The 14845-nt window shown below is 35.0% G+C and overlaps 1 protein-coding gene across 2 annotated transcripts; it reads left to right on the top strand.

Moving 5' to 3' along the window:
* Positions 1-6575: 6575 nt before the first annotated feature.
* On the top strand, positions 6576-9220 carry LOC113274421 (mitotic apparatus protein p62-like). Of its 2 annotated transcripts, XM_026523816.1 has the most exons (3): positions 6576-7167; positions 8367-8771; positions 8826-9220. In XM_026523816.1, the coding sequence occupies exons 1-3, from the start codon at positions 6678-6680 to the stop codon at positions 8927-8929; spliced, it is 999 nt and encodes a 332-aa protein (XP_026379601.1). In that variant the 5' UTR covers positions 6576-6677; the 3' UTR covers positions 8930-9220. The 2 variants fall into 2 exon arrangements, with proteins under 2 accessions (XP_026379601.1, XP_026379600.1); XM_026523815.1 differs by having other exon boundaries at positions 8367-9080.
* Positions 9221-14845: the final 5625 nt, after the last annotated feature.

The following is a 14845-nucleotide window of genomic DNA, read 5'->3' as shown; positions in this document are numbered from 1 at the left end:
TCACAGGTTGTGCGTAGTTCAATCAATTGGTAAATCTGACCTTTGTTTGTTGGGAATAGATTGATTGACACTTCGGCATTGGTCACCTTCCAAGTAGTTCTCACATCAATCAGGCTCATAGATTTCTATATGTTTGATTTGCTGATTGATTTGAGAAAAACAGATATAACTCTTTGATATCTTTCTTGGTTGAGCTTGCTTTATAAGCTGGTGCTCTCGGAATAATATTGAAGTTAGTCCATACAGATTGCCGAACAAATTTACCCCCGCTTTTTCAAATACTCTTCATTTTATTGATTCTTAACAAAAGTTTAATAAGAATGAAAAAAATAATATCATCAAAACAATAAAAAAAAATTAACAAAAATCGCATAGTATGATGATACTTACTTTTTTTTTTTATTAATTTTATGGAGATGACATTTCAATTCATTCAAACCAAAATAGTGATTACATTATTGCTTACAAGATTATAAAAAGTATCAAAATACAATATAATCAAAACTCAACTACAAATGACGACACCAATTGCAAGTACATCGCAAAGAGAAGGATCCATGAACTGTAATGACATCCAATTTTTGTAGATATAGTAGTGATGAATGATGGTAACTGGAATCAACTCTCGCCATTTAAAAATATTGTGTTCTTCACTAAGAGATGCTCCAAATAAGATGGAGTATTCTACCCAAAATCTTATAAATCCAAACGAATCTGGATGCCATATAAAAATCCCTCTTGTTGAAATGAACCAAAACGATGTTGAGAAAAATCGTTGGTATTCTTGAAGAATCGAAAATAACAAGCCAAGAAACAACATATATATTTGAAATAATAGCTAATAGAGCGAATAAACAATCGTCGTAAAGACGAAGAAAGAATTGTCTTAAGTGCATGCAGTGACGACGTGCGCCAGAATTCAGCTTTATAGGTTAACTATGGAGATAATATTCTTTTTTGGAAGGATCCATGGTTGAACATGTAGAGTTTACAGTCTTTATTCGTAAATCTTTACAAGATTAGTAGGCTACAAGATGCTACTATTAGTGACCTTCTGGACAGCAGCACTAGTGACAGGAATTGGAATTTTTCATTCTGTAGACTTATAAAAGAAGAGGAAATTAGTGATGTTTCACATCTTATAAATTTGATCTCTACTATCAATCAGAAAATTATGGGAGAGATCGGAGAATTTGGCAACAAGGTAAAAACTTTTCAGTCGTAGAATGTTACAAGATGTTGGAGATTGATGGGTTATTACTTTTTCCACACAAATGCTTATGGAACTCTAAGATCCCTCAAAAGGTAATATTTTTTATTTGGTCATTGTGTTACAATACAACTCCCACCGTGGATATTTACAGAAACTTCTTTACCTTTAATGGTTGTTTACTTTGTAAGAAAGCGCCTGAGTCTAATCATCATTTGTTCTTGCAGTGTGAAACACTGAGAGGTGTCTGGATTTTTATTCTGAACAATTATAGATTACAGTGGGTTTCTAAAGAGTCATTTATACATACCATTTGGGAATGGAAATGTAGAAAGGCTACAATCTCTAATATCAGAAAAAATTAGTGGGATATTAGCATGGTGGGATGTTTGGATCGAGAGAGATGCAACGTGTAAAACACTAGATGATATGATTAACAGTGTCAATTTTTTTTATATACAACTAGTGCGTGAGTATAGATATTTTTCAGGGTACATCTTGAACACAATTTTGTACACATGGGAAGCAATTATGCATTAATTTTAGTTTGGTTTTATTTTCTTTCTTAGTAGCTCTACTAAATTGAGATTCTTTTGTACATATATTATTTACCTTCTTGGTAAGAAATAAATATTTTCTCAATATGTTTTGCCCTTTTTGAGTCAACAACAACAATAACTACCCAGATACAACTATTGATCCCAAAATCTCCAAATCAACGGAAAAAGGTATGAAAAAAGTTAAAATCATTGAGATCAGTGAACCCAATCTTAAAATCCTTGAAGATATTGAAAAAACACATCGACGATGATAAGAAGGCTGCAAGTGATATCTAAACTCAAACCAATTGTTATATTAGGTTAGATTATCGAAAATGGTGATTTTCAGGGCTTATATTGTCAAGGTATATGTATTAGCATCATGAAGACCTATGTTGTTTAGAGTTAATTGTCTAGGTCTTCGGATGAAGATTATGAAGACTTTTGATAATGTTAATGGCGACTGATGAAAATAAAGACATAACGACTTAGTGCCACATGAACTTTGTTTTTCCTGTGTAAATTTTTGGGTGTAGGTCGTCATTGTTTTGAAAATAAAGCTGACGACTATGTAGTTACACTGGTTGACACAGTCGGTTAGACTACAACATGACGCCTACTTTTTTTTAATAAGAAGAGAAGATATATTGAAAAAAGATGAATGTACAAGAGTTCTACCAGAGGTAGATTAAAACAAAAGCAAAAATTACAGAAGAAACACTAATTTCAAATAAAAATAACATCCCAGTTATTATGAACTGTGCTGGAAAAGTTTAGATGAATCCTTCTTGCTGCTGCACTAGCCCAAGTTAAAACCAAGCGTTTTACTACCATTCCCAAATCTGTTTCAGTATTGAACATATAATTTTGCTCAAAAGTACGTTTGTATTTTCCATCCATATTGTGTAGACCACTGCAGCTAGGATGAGATCCCAAATAAAATTTATTGAGTTTTAAAAGAGCTTATGATACCAACTATAGGCTAACATCCTCATACTTCCCGGTACAACCCAAGACTAGCAATTACTAAGCAAAACCAAAGACCAAATCATATGCGTTATTTTTCAGTGCAGGAAAACTTGATCATACGATTTCGTGTCATCACCACAAAGAACACATGAGTTGTAGATATCAATACCTTTAATCTGCATGATGTGTTGTATTTAGCTTCTCATGAATAATGCACAAAATCAGAAAGTTGATATTCGGAGGGATTGACTTATTTCAAACAAAATAATGAGGGAAGTCTTGAATACCATAGTCTTCGACCAACTTAGAATAAAGAGATTTGACGTTGAAAGTACCAGAGCTGTTTAGGGACCATCTTGTCGTGTCAGGCAGGCTGTCTAACACCGCTGGGAAGTTGCCAATCCTGAGCATAAGTTGAGCAAAGAAGTTTGTTTCCAATTCAGTGAAATTCCTTTTGAAGTTGATTTCCAGTTTCTATCTGCAGAAATCATATCAGCTAGGATTGTGTTCTTATAACAAGATAACTTGTATAACGATGGAAAAGTAGTAACAAGAAATGTATTTTCACTCCAAATATTGTTTTAGAAAAAAATCTCCCTTCCCAAGTGTATTATTAGAACTGAATTTTAATATACCAAATTTGCAGTAGCAACAATTATCTTCCATCACGACACACCATGTGAAGATAATCTATTTTGGAACCCAACAAGAAAATCCATCACCACGATTATGAAAAATACTTTTGCACCACAACCTATTCTTCTCCTGACCAAACCTCAAACACCATTTTGCAAGCATAGACTAGTTCATTATCTTCAAATTGCATACACACATACCATAACTCTCTTTGTCATCACAAACGATACAACATGACGACTATTGCACGTTCAATTTTTGATACATGTGTTCGTAGAGTTTACTTGTGTATTTTTTTAGTATTTAGCTTCCAACAGAATAACAAATGAGGAAAAAATACTACTCCTCCCATAAAACCTCCTTGTGATATAACTGAAGAGGACTTTGTAGCATAATCTTTAAGCTGGATAGAGAGTAATCCAGGAGAATTCCTAAGGGATATGAACAGCCATAGCAATTCTCTCAACTGTCTCAAGTATATTAAATCAAGGGAAGAAGAAGAAGAGGATGAAGAGGAGGGAGATGATTATGATCCAAGACTACTTTTCAGGGAATGTGACTTTACTGGAGTGAACTCCTACTATAATGATAATGGCGACTGCAACGAAATAATTTTTGCAATTCCAGTGCAATCCTTGGAAGGACCTTAATTTATGTTGAATCTAGATATCATGCTCTTTTTGGACTAAACAGAGTAATATCCAACACCTTAGGAATTTATTGGTGGGAGAATTTAAATGAGACACAATTGGAGTTAACCAATACCGTCGACGATTGTCCCCATGGACCTCCGGTGGGAATGTCTTATTAATAAAGGTTTCAATTCCGTATTACTCTATCTTATCAAGGTAGCAACTGGGTGTCAAAAACAATAGTAACACGTAGTACATGAGAGATAACTGATCAGATTTTCTCTCTCGCTTACTATCTAACTTAAATAAATGTAAGAATTTATATTGTCATGTAAAACTCACAATAAACTGTAAACTAATTTTTGTTGACATAAATACTATCTTGATATCAGTCCCAGTCCTTCCAAGACGACCGACAGAGATTAACAATAATGAACGACACTTCAGGTGAATGTAACGTGTCTTTTATACCACAACGATAGTAGAACTATACTAGGCTCAAGGATGGTTTGTTTAACTAACCGTTATGCGATCATCTCGTAATTCTCCACTTTTAGCGGTACGACATTCATCAGGTTCCCAAGCCCGAAAACATTGTGGTTCCCACATTCAAATATGCCCGCCACATCTTCCCCATTTTCCTAGTCTGTTAATTTGTCAAAAATAAACTTGTTTTCATAGGTATTGATGCAAATTTAACTCACCAAATTTGTGATTTTCGATAATAGATTAGGCGCTGAAAATGCTTGATATTAACTTTGATTATCATTTAAATAAATGCAAAACTCAAAAGAAACTATTTTCTACGACGTAAACGAAGGAAATTATTTTCTATGCCATCCAAAAGCACAAAAAAAGTATTTAATTGTCCGGCTTGCCGAGGAAAATAGAAAACTGCAATACTCAAATACTTGATTAAATTCGTAAAATCAAATAATATCACAAATATGAATTATTATAATACGTACTTATATAGATACTTCTCATACATCGCAAAAATTATCTATGTGACCAAATCCAAACAAGATGTGGTGAGATGTCTAGTTTCCTATTTATCAAATCCTAATCAAAATCGGAAACTAAACTAGACCAAGGATGCTAATGGGGATACCATTTTGCTTGGGGATGTACATACCCAAAGGCAATTTGTTTTTTTTTTGTCCTATATGTATATTAGTACACCCCCAAACAAAGTGGTACCCCCATTAGCAGCCTTGAATTAGACGACATAGCAAGAAATTATCAAGTTTATCCTGATCATATTCATTTTTATAGGTACGTATTGACTTGGTCAACAGGACCAAACTAACCTAATATATTTTTTGTAGGACTAAATGGTTTCCCAATGTCTAGTTTCCTACTTATAAATCCTAATCAAAATAGGAAATTAAATTAGACTTAGCAAGATTGTTAATGGGGGTGACCGAATTCTGGGGGTGTATCAAGTCCAAGGCTAAAGCTATTTTGTTTTATATGAAAAATTGTTTTGTTTTATTTGAAACTTGGTACACTCCCAGAATTCGGTCCCCTCATTGGCAGCCTTGATCCTTAGCAAGAAATTATCAATTTTATACTGATCATATTCATTTTTACAATGATTCTACACGAACCGAGTAAATGAACCATGTAAAAACCGCCCCCTCACATGGGGACGGGTCCCACACTTGATGGAGTTAGCAGGAGGCCACCATCAATTGAAAATCTGTGAAAGACGTGGTTTTGGCATGGTCTTTTACTCGGTTCATCAAGCATTTTTGTCATTTTTATAGGTGGGTCAGCCATAAGGGATACCGACTTTATAGAAACATGCCCATTCAATGTGGCCTCATAGTTCATGGGTTGCACATGGGTCGGTTTTTGCCTCACCCATCATCCAACCCACTGATGGTGGATAACAAAAGTTGTCACCCGCAACCAACCCAACATAAAAATGGGTCGATTTTCACCCGACCCACATTACGGTAGGTTTGAATCGGGTGGGTGGTGGGTTACCCACCATAAAATACAATGCAAATTACATTACAGTTATAGAATTACCTGTATACAAATAATTATGACTCTTACAGATTGGATGTAATAGCTTTTATCAAAAAGCTGATCCCAAGTCAAGTGTAAACAAATGACAATTAAAATCCAAAGAAGTAAGAAGTGGGTGCAAAGTTGCAAACTGCATGCAAAGTGATAAAACTAACAACAACAAAAAATTAGTTCAACTGATTGAAGACTCTTCAGTCTTCAGTGAAAAGAAGTTAGCGATGATTAGATTTAAGCATTATATATCATTACTTCAACGGTTGTGATTCATCTATGATTGGTAATCTAAGGGTTAGATTAACTTAGAGATATTTAAGTGGGTGGGTGAGTTAGGTCGGATGAGGGAAGCTGTCACCCACAGTCGACCCACCATACGATGAATTTTGATGCTCTGATCCATAATCGACCCGCTCCTAGATGGATTGGGTCGAGTACGGATAATTTCAGGCGGGCGTGGGTTGGATCGGTTTTGTGCAGTCATGTTCATGATTGCCTTTTTTGTCAAAACGTAGCGGTGTGACGGCGCTGTCAAATACAGTATTCTGGTTTCAACTTTCAAGAGAAGTAGTGGAAACTCGAAGGTTTTCTAGTACAAAACGCAATATTCAAATATTTGACCGCCTTTCTCAAAGACACAGTGGAAAGAGAAGAAATCAAATGGAGATCGAAGGTGAAGATGGCACCAAAATTCAACTTAAGAAGAGATCAATCACAGAGTTCGGAAGAGGATTAGGATTTCAATTTGATGATAGAACGGTTTCTCGTAGACACATCTCACTTGAAATCTCCAATTTTGACCAGAAAAACGATAAACAAGATGGAGAATCTAGGGTTTCTTTTCAAGTTTTGGGGAAAAATCCAATATGGGTCTTGAGTAATGATACCAAAGAGATGAGGGTTTTCAGGAATTCGGAAAAAGGAGAGTTGAAGGTTGGTGATGGTTTTTGCGTTTCTTGTAAAAACCCCATTTTTTTTACTTTGAGAAAAATCGGGGGTTTTGACGGAAAACCAGAAGAAAAGGAAGGAAACAGAGATTTCAAGGAAATAGATAGAACTGAAAGGATTCCAGTGGATACAGAAATGGCAGAAAGTACTCCAAGTGAGGGAGAAGTAGGGTTTGATGCTTCAGAGATTAACCCTGTTAAAGGTATGTATGACTTTTTTTTCTTTTCTTTTTTTTAATGAAATTTGGGATTCAGTTATCTAATTTCAATCCACATAGGCTTCATTATGGTATTAACTTAGGAAATTTTATCAGCTTAGAATGAAATTCGATGATAGGAACTAATGCTGTCAATGTTTGATGCTAGATAGGGTCGAACCAAAATTTGGAAGTTTAGAGGTGCCAGTGTTTGGAAATTTGAATGATGTTTGAAAGATTCTAATATGATTCAATTACAACACTACTGTTTATCAATTGTTTGCTCTTCGATTTACAACTTGAAAGATGTTTTAATTAAGACTTTTAAGTGTCTTGCATTGCAATGGATTCATTTATATCGTAAAGTAGACAAGTAGAAGTAGTTGACTAATTTCAATGCACATAGGCTTCATTACGGTATTGATTAACTTAGGAATTTTTATGAGCTTAGATGGAATTCGTTGCCGGTAAGAACTAATGCTGTCAATGGTTGATGCTAGATAGGGTCGAACCGGAACGAGTTTAGAGGTGCTAGTGTTTGAAAATTTTGGATGTTTGCCAGATTCTAATTTGATCACTACTGTCAATCGATGGTTTGCTCTTCGCTTTACAACTAGAAAGATTTTTTGGTTAAGCATGTTCAGTATCTTGCGTTGCGTGGTTAAATTTATGTCGCAAAGTATAGATAAGAGGTTGCGTATCAAAACTGAGGCTTGTTTACGTTTTATTGATTGTATGGACTAATGCTGTCATATTTTAGGCTTGAATGAGTTGTTTCAAATTGATATTTGGAAAGTTGAATGTTGGTTTATGTTTGTCACGAGCTTCTAATATGACTTGCTTACTTGCCGAAGTAAAGAACTAATCTGTATCAGTGCTTGCCTCTTCAGTTTACGGCCGGGAAGAAGTTTTAGTTTTTAGTTTCTTGTTATGCATTGAATTCTTCTGTGTCAGAAACATATATATATATATATATATATGTATCTAATTGCATTTGTTCAACCAAGTATAAGTAGCATGTTTTATGTAATTTATACCTAAAGGAGCTCTACCTTCGAACATCTCCATTGCCATTTTGTAGGGTGTTGCATTTTAACAATTTCGCGTTTGCTGGTCTTGTTTAGCTAAACCCAAGTGTTGTGCTGTTTTTGGTCATGTTGCCTGTCGCACTGATTGCAACAACTTTATATATTTCTGAATTGCAGAGTTTGGGTTCTTGAAAGTGGGTCATGAGTTTGACAAGTATCCAAAACATAGAATACGAGGGATTAAGGATTTGGACTGGTTCCTTGAAGAGCAAAAACAAGATAGTGAAGATGATGAAGGAAACAGGTCTAGAAAGAGGAAAGGGCTAGGGAGAAAGAAGAAACATAATGCCATGGAAGATGACGACTGGACAGGTGAGAGTGAGGATGAGAAGGTTTCGATATCAAAATTGAGAATGGATAAAAGACCCAAATATACCAAAACAAGATCCAAGGATAAGAATGGTAAAACTCTAGATGTCGGCAGTAGTAAAAGCTCATCCCAGAAGAACACAATACATGCTAATGAAGAAGACGAAGATGATGAAACACTAGACGAAGATGAAGATGATGAAACTCTAGGAGGTTTTATAGTAGATGAAACACTAGACGAAGATGAAGATGATGAAACTCTAGGAGGTTTTATAGTAGATGATGAAGGACTGGACGAGGAAGAAGAAGAAGAAGAGAATGACGAAGATATAATTGACGAGGAGGAAGAAGAAGACGACGACGATGAGTGATGCAGCAGGGCTAATTTCCATAGACTGACAGAAAGTGTGATTATGTAAACTATTGGTGAATGTATAGTTTGTTTTTCAGCATTTGGCTCAAGTTTTTCTTAAGGGTTCAAGTAAGCTCTTTCGAGGTGAAATTCATTTTTGCTTGTTTGCACTTATCATGTGTGTTTCTTTCAGTGGTTACAAGTAATCTGGGCCTGTACTCATTATTTATAGGACTTGGATTTTAAAGGCCCATATTTATGTGGTGACGGAAACAATTCCTTTTGTATGTGGTGGCTGGCTCTGGCTGGTATGAATCTTCTTCTGCATCTTAAGAAAATCGACTGAAATCTAATGAGCACACGAAGATAATTTATTGATCAAAGAAAACAAAAACAAAGCCTGGAGGGGGACAGCCTAAGACCTCCATACAAGCCAAAAGAGAGCCCTGTAACTAAGAGTTAAATCAGAATCTTAGAGGTGAGCAAAAATATCCAAATCCGTGGATTTTATCCAAACCTATCCTCATTTTGGTGGGTGGCTACCCAATCTGTTTCTTGGCGGATTGGATACCGGTGAATTTTTGAAACTGGTCGCATACACGGGTTTGATGTGGGTGAAATATCTCCCATCCGTTAGACATCCTATCCTAAACATAATGTTAGTGTTATACATGTACGAAGGTTATTATAAAAATGTGGTAGATGATATATAATTATATATAGTTTGTGGAAATGACTGTAAGGTTCATGGAGAGTTTATAGAAAAATGGTAGATGATATATATAGTTTGACAAGTTTTTTTTAACTCACGCCATCTATACCAAGCGTATAGTTTCATTAAACGAAAATGGAAACACATTTGATGTTGGTGTCAAGAGGAGTCCATTTTGATTTTTGTTTCATTTCACCTGCCTTCTAGTTTTGGGATTATTTTTTAAAATAACAATTTTGACACTAAGTACCCTTAACTAATTAGATGGGGTGAGCATAACAAAGCCATAAAATGCCTTTTCGATTTTACCGCGTCCCTGTTTCCTTAAAATACCACCTCTGTCCGGTGTTATCTGCTATCAGAGATAAGAATTGAAAACAGCTAAATCTTGAGATCCAAGTTACAACCAAATCTACAACTATAAATAATCAACTGATTTTCTTCATTACTACTTGCTAAAATCCATTGCTACTGTGTGTGAACTGGAGACTCCATTAACAACTGAAACTATACTACGGTCCTTCTTGTTCAGTACTGAAACATAAAAAAATGAATGATGATTTCCTTAGTGTTAAATCACTTGCAAGTATTGAGAGAGATCTGGAATCCCAGTATTTTATGTTTTCAGAGACGGCAAATTAGCTGAAAACATGGTGAAAAAGCGGGGTACAACAACCACACCCAATATTTCGCTTAGCAATCTGTATGGACAAACTCCAATATACTTTCTAGAGAATCAACTAGACAGTCAGACTCAATCTAGATAAAAGTATGTCAAAGAGTTAATATCTCAATCTCTCGATTTGATCTATACTCAAGCAAATAGAAATCTGCGAGTCTTTATCAAATACTAGAGAGATAACTTGGATGGTACCAAAGACCAATATCCAAGTGTCAATCAATTCAAATCAACAACCAAAGGTTGGATATTCTAATTGATTGAACCTAACACACAACCTGTGATATTTCAATTATAAAGATAAAACAATATAATGCGGAAACAGAAATAACACAGACACCAGAATTTTGTTAACGAGGAAACCGCAAATGCAGAAAAACCCCAGGACCTAGTCCAGATTGAACACACATTGTATTAAGCCGCTACATACACTAGCCTATTACAAACTAACTTCGGTCTGGACTGTAGTTGAACCCTAATCAATCTCACACTGATCCAAGGTACAATTACGCTCCTTACGTCTCTGATCCAAGCATGATACTACACACTTGATTCCCTTAGATGATCTCACCCACAACTAAGAGTTGCTACGACCCAAAGTCGAAGACTTTAATAAACAAATCTGTATCACACAGAAAAGTCTACAGCAATAGATAAATCCGTCTCCCACAAATATATCTACGAGTTTTGTTCCGTCTTTTGATAAATCAAGGTGAGCAGGAACCAATTGATAACCCGGACTTATATTCCCGAAGAACATCCTAGTTGTTTGAGGGTGAAAACAGTTTCTGCTGGTTTCGGTAATTTTATGTGTTGTGGGTGAGAAACGAGTCTAAACCCTACATCAAAGGAAAAGAAAAGTACTATAAAAGGAAAGCATCGCCAAAGAAGGAAAGAAAAGAGGAATCTGAAAGGAGTGAAGAAGAAGATTTTGTATATAGTTATTTTGTTTTATTTTTAGAAACTGTAAATAGGGTTTTATTTTTGTAATTTTTCTTTTCCCTTTTGGACATTTTTATTTTTGGACTTGGACATTTTTATTTTTAAACCCTAAGGAAGGGTTAAGTGGTAAATAAAGCTCGTTCAACTCGGACTTGTGTAGACTCATTTCAGACTTAATAATAGAAAACATTAAAAATAAAGAAAATATATACACAAGGTTTGTCACAATGTCGAGAGATTACTGAGACTCATGATTCCACCAAACCCCATACCATGTGGTTCAAAAATCAATTCTTAGACAATTATAGCTCTTGTTTATTGAATCTAATTCTTTGCCAGGGTAGATTTTAAAAAGATTAACTGTAAATCACTAGCATGATGCATCAAAAGCACTTGGACCAAGCATACATCATCATACGACTTCACAACTAATTAAGAAAAATCATAAAACGATTAAATTAATGCAAAAAGTCATATAAAGAATTAAATATAATTACCACACGTATGAAATATGGCTTCCTCCGTCATCCTAGTGTTGGGGTTTAGCTCCTCATATTAATCATGATCTCAAAATATGTGTTTGTTGCTCAAAAGATGATTAAAATAGTGAAAAGTAATAACACAGACTGTTTGCAACAGTGTATTGGTGTTGCAAAACAGCTGTTACAATGGAACTGTTACAGAAAAACTGTTGCTTTGTCGCTGATTTTAAAACCCTAGAATAAGACTGCCCTGAACAACTTAATGTTCTTCAGCTGTTAAACAGTGACACTTTTCTGCGACTGTCTACCGAGGGTCAATGTTCTTCAGCTGTTTTTCTTCTTCAACAGCAGCAGCAGCAGCAGAAACAGAGTTTGGTAAAGCTCGGATTTCTTCTTTTTTCTGGGTCTCCTTAGGTTCCCAAACTCTCGACAGCTCTTCTATATGACCCAAGACATCTATTTATATCAAAAATACCGATTAAATCTCTCCCAAATCTTCCAAAATATCTTTCCTTCTCTTCACGGCCAAGTTGCGACAATTTCTTGTTTTAGGATTTCTACGCGTTTCTGAGCTTTCCTTTTTATTCTAAACTCTTCCTTAGATAGATACAAATCTTTGGGAAGGTTTACAGCGTTTTAATCACTCTAAAATTCCCTAAAACAGGTCACACATGTGACTTTCCATATTTTCTTGTTGTGAGAAAAATCCGTCGTTTGAGCCCAATCTAATCGATTTAAACACCCATATCAGATCCCTAGACCCATAAGGAGTATATCCTATGAAAATCAGAGGTTTAATCGACCTCAAACTCCTCCAAATCACGATTGCCAAAACTTCTCTTTAACTACACTTTTTTCCCGCCAAAACCTGATTTTTGAATGTTGAAGATGGTTGCCCCTTATCCATAGTAGGGGTGCGATTAGCATATGCCTGGAAATGGGATTCCCCTTAGTAATTAGGTTACCCCTTATCCAAAGTGAGGGTCCGAATAGCAAATGTCCTCCCATGAACGCAAAAAACACTTTTCGAGCCAATATCGCCGCAAAATCTTATTTTTCCGAAAACACCTACAAAGACATAAAAAGCAAAAATAAATACAAAATCGAGCACTAACAATATATACAATTGAGATTATACCAGACACAAAAATGTGTCTATCACTAGGTCTCGGGTTTTTCTTCATTTGCGGTTTCCCCGTTAACAAAATTCCGGTGTCTGTTCTATTTCTTTTCTGCATTATATTTTGTTGTATAATTGAAATATCACAGGTTGTGCGTTAAGATCAATAAATTATAATATCCAACCTTGGGTTGTTGATTTACATTGATTGACATTTGAACATTGGTCTTTGGTACCATTCAAGTTACTCCTCTTATTCAATCGGGGTCGCATATTTATATTTGCTAATTACGGATTGCATTAAGAGTTAGAGATATTAAACTCTTTGATATACTTTATTCTAGATTGAGTCTGACTATCTAGTTGATTCTCTAGAAAGTGTATTGGACTAAGTCCTCTCAGATTTCCAAACGAATTGTTGGGTGTGTTTGTTAGACCCCCGCATTTTCACCCACATAGACCGATTCTGAAGGTTGTCAAATTATTATTATTTTTTTTCCAGAATCGATCTTTAAAAATATCCATATAAGTCGATTCTGCACACTTACAAAACCAGTGATGAAATTCTCAAAAAAAGTCTATGTGGTGCACCCCTAAAACCCGATTATGAAATTGTGCCCTTGGAGTAATGGAAGAGTCGTATGTATGCAAATGTAAACCATTTCTGACTGAAAAAACTGCCAGAATCATACATTTTTTACACACGCATTGCAGTTGGTTCTTTTGACGCATCTTAGGCAAACACAAACAATTTTCAAAACATACCAGATTCAATTATTCATGAACTAGAGAATATAACCAAGCATAATTTGATAATAAGTTTAGACATAATTTTTGACTTCATAATTATCCATAGTTAAGGACATAAGTTCGGAAAACAAAGAAACCGTTCATTCATCAACATCCGTACCACCTCGTACTCATTTAGCAGGTTGGGCGCTGCTCGATTCACCTTGACACTTCCTTTTTGGAATGGTTTTTCTTCCTCTTTTACTTTGTATTATCCACCACCGGTTCCCAAACTTTGCACCTGCATCTACATCTTCTAGATTTTTAAATTTATTAATCAATTTTTCATTGGCCTCAACATTTTCTCCTTCCCTGATATCTAGCATTGCTTCGGTCATCTTCTCTGTTTCCATTTTAAATAACAAACTTTCAACAAATCATGTTAAAACCGTTAAAAAAAACATAATTAACAAACAATACGAACCAGGTATTCGAGAGTTGTATCTTTGTCCTCGATTTAGGGCCTCTTATCTACTCTTATCACTCGAGTGTAACCCACAATTTCCTCATCATATTTTTGTAAACTGATGTAGTTTTTCAGTGGTAAGTATGGGATTCAATTCTCGGAATTTTTAAAAATTTGGTTTAAGAAAATACTAAGAAAACGAAAAATACTAAACACAAATTGCTAAAATAGACCAAAAGATTGATATGGTGATTTTGTATTCAAATAGGGTGAAAATCTAGGATTTCGAGATTCCACCGCTATTATGCATACTAGAATGTTAAATAATTTTCTAAAACTTCTCCCAAAAATCTCGAGACGATTTAGGACACAAAGTACGTCTCGGAAGATAAATCTTTCAAATCAATAAAAATTCTTAAATGACTAATAATTTTCTTCACTTATATGATGGTCTCTATGATAGATATATAACTCATTATGAAAAAGCGGGGGTCTAACAGCACCACCCAGTATTTTGCTTAGAAATCTGTATGGACAAACTCGAATATAATTTTAAGAGAATCAACAAGACTCAATCAATTAAAAGTACATTAACGAGTTTATATCTCTCTTTTGATTTGATTTCCTCAAACAGAAACTGCGAGTACTAATCAAATACAGGGAATAACTTGGATGGTACCAAAGACCAATATCCAAGGATCAATCAATGACAATCAACCACCAAAGGTTGGATTACTCTAATTGATGATCTAACGCACAACCTGTATTATTTAAATTATAAAGATAAAACAATATAATGCGGAAA

Source organism: Papaver somniferum, chromosome 4, assembly GCF_003573695.1.
Source record: "Papaver somniferum cultivar HN1 chromosome 4, ASM357369v1, whole genome shotgun sequence".
Taxonomy (NCBI): Eukaryota; Viridiplantae; Streptophyta; class Magnoliopsida; order Ranunculales; family Papaveraceae; genus Papaver; species Papaver somniferum.
The sequence above is the reverse complement of the archived record's forward strand: the minus strand, read 5'-3'. Positions and strand labels throughout refer to the sequence as shown.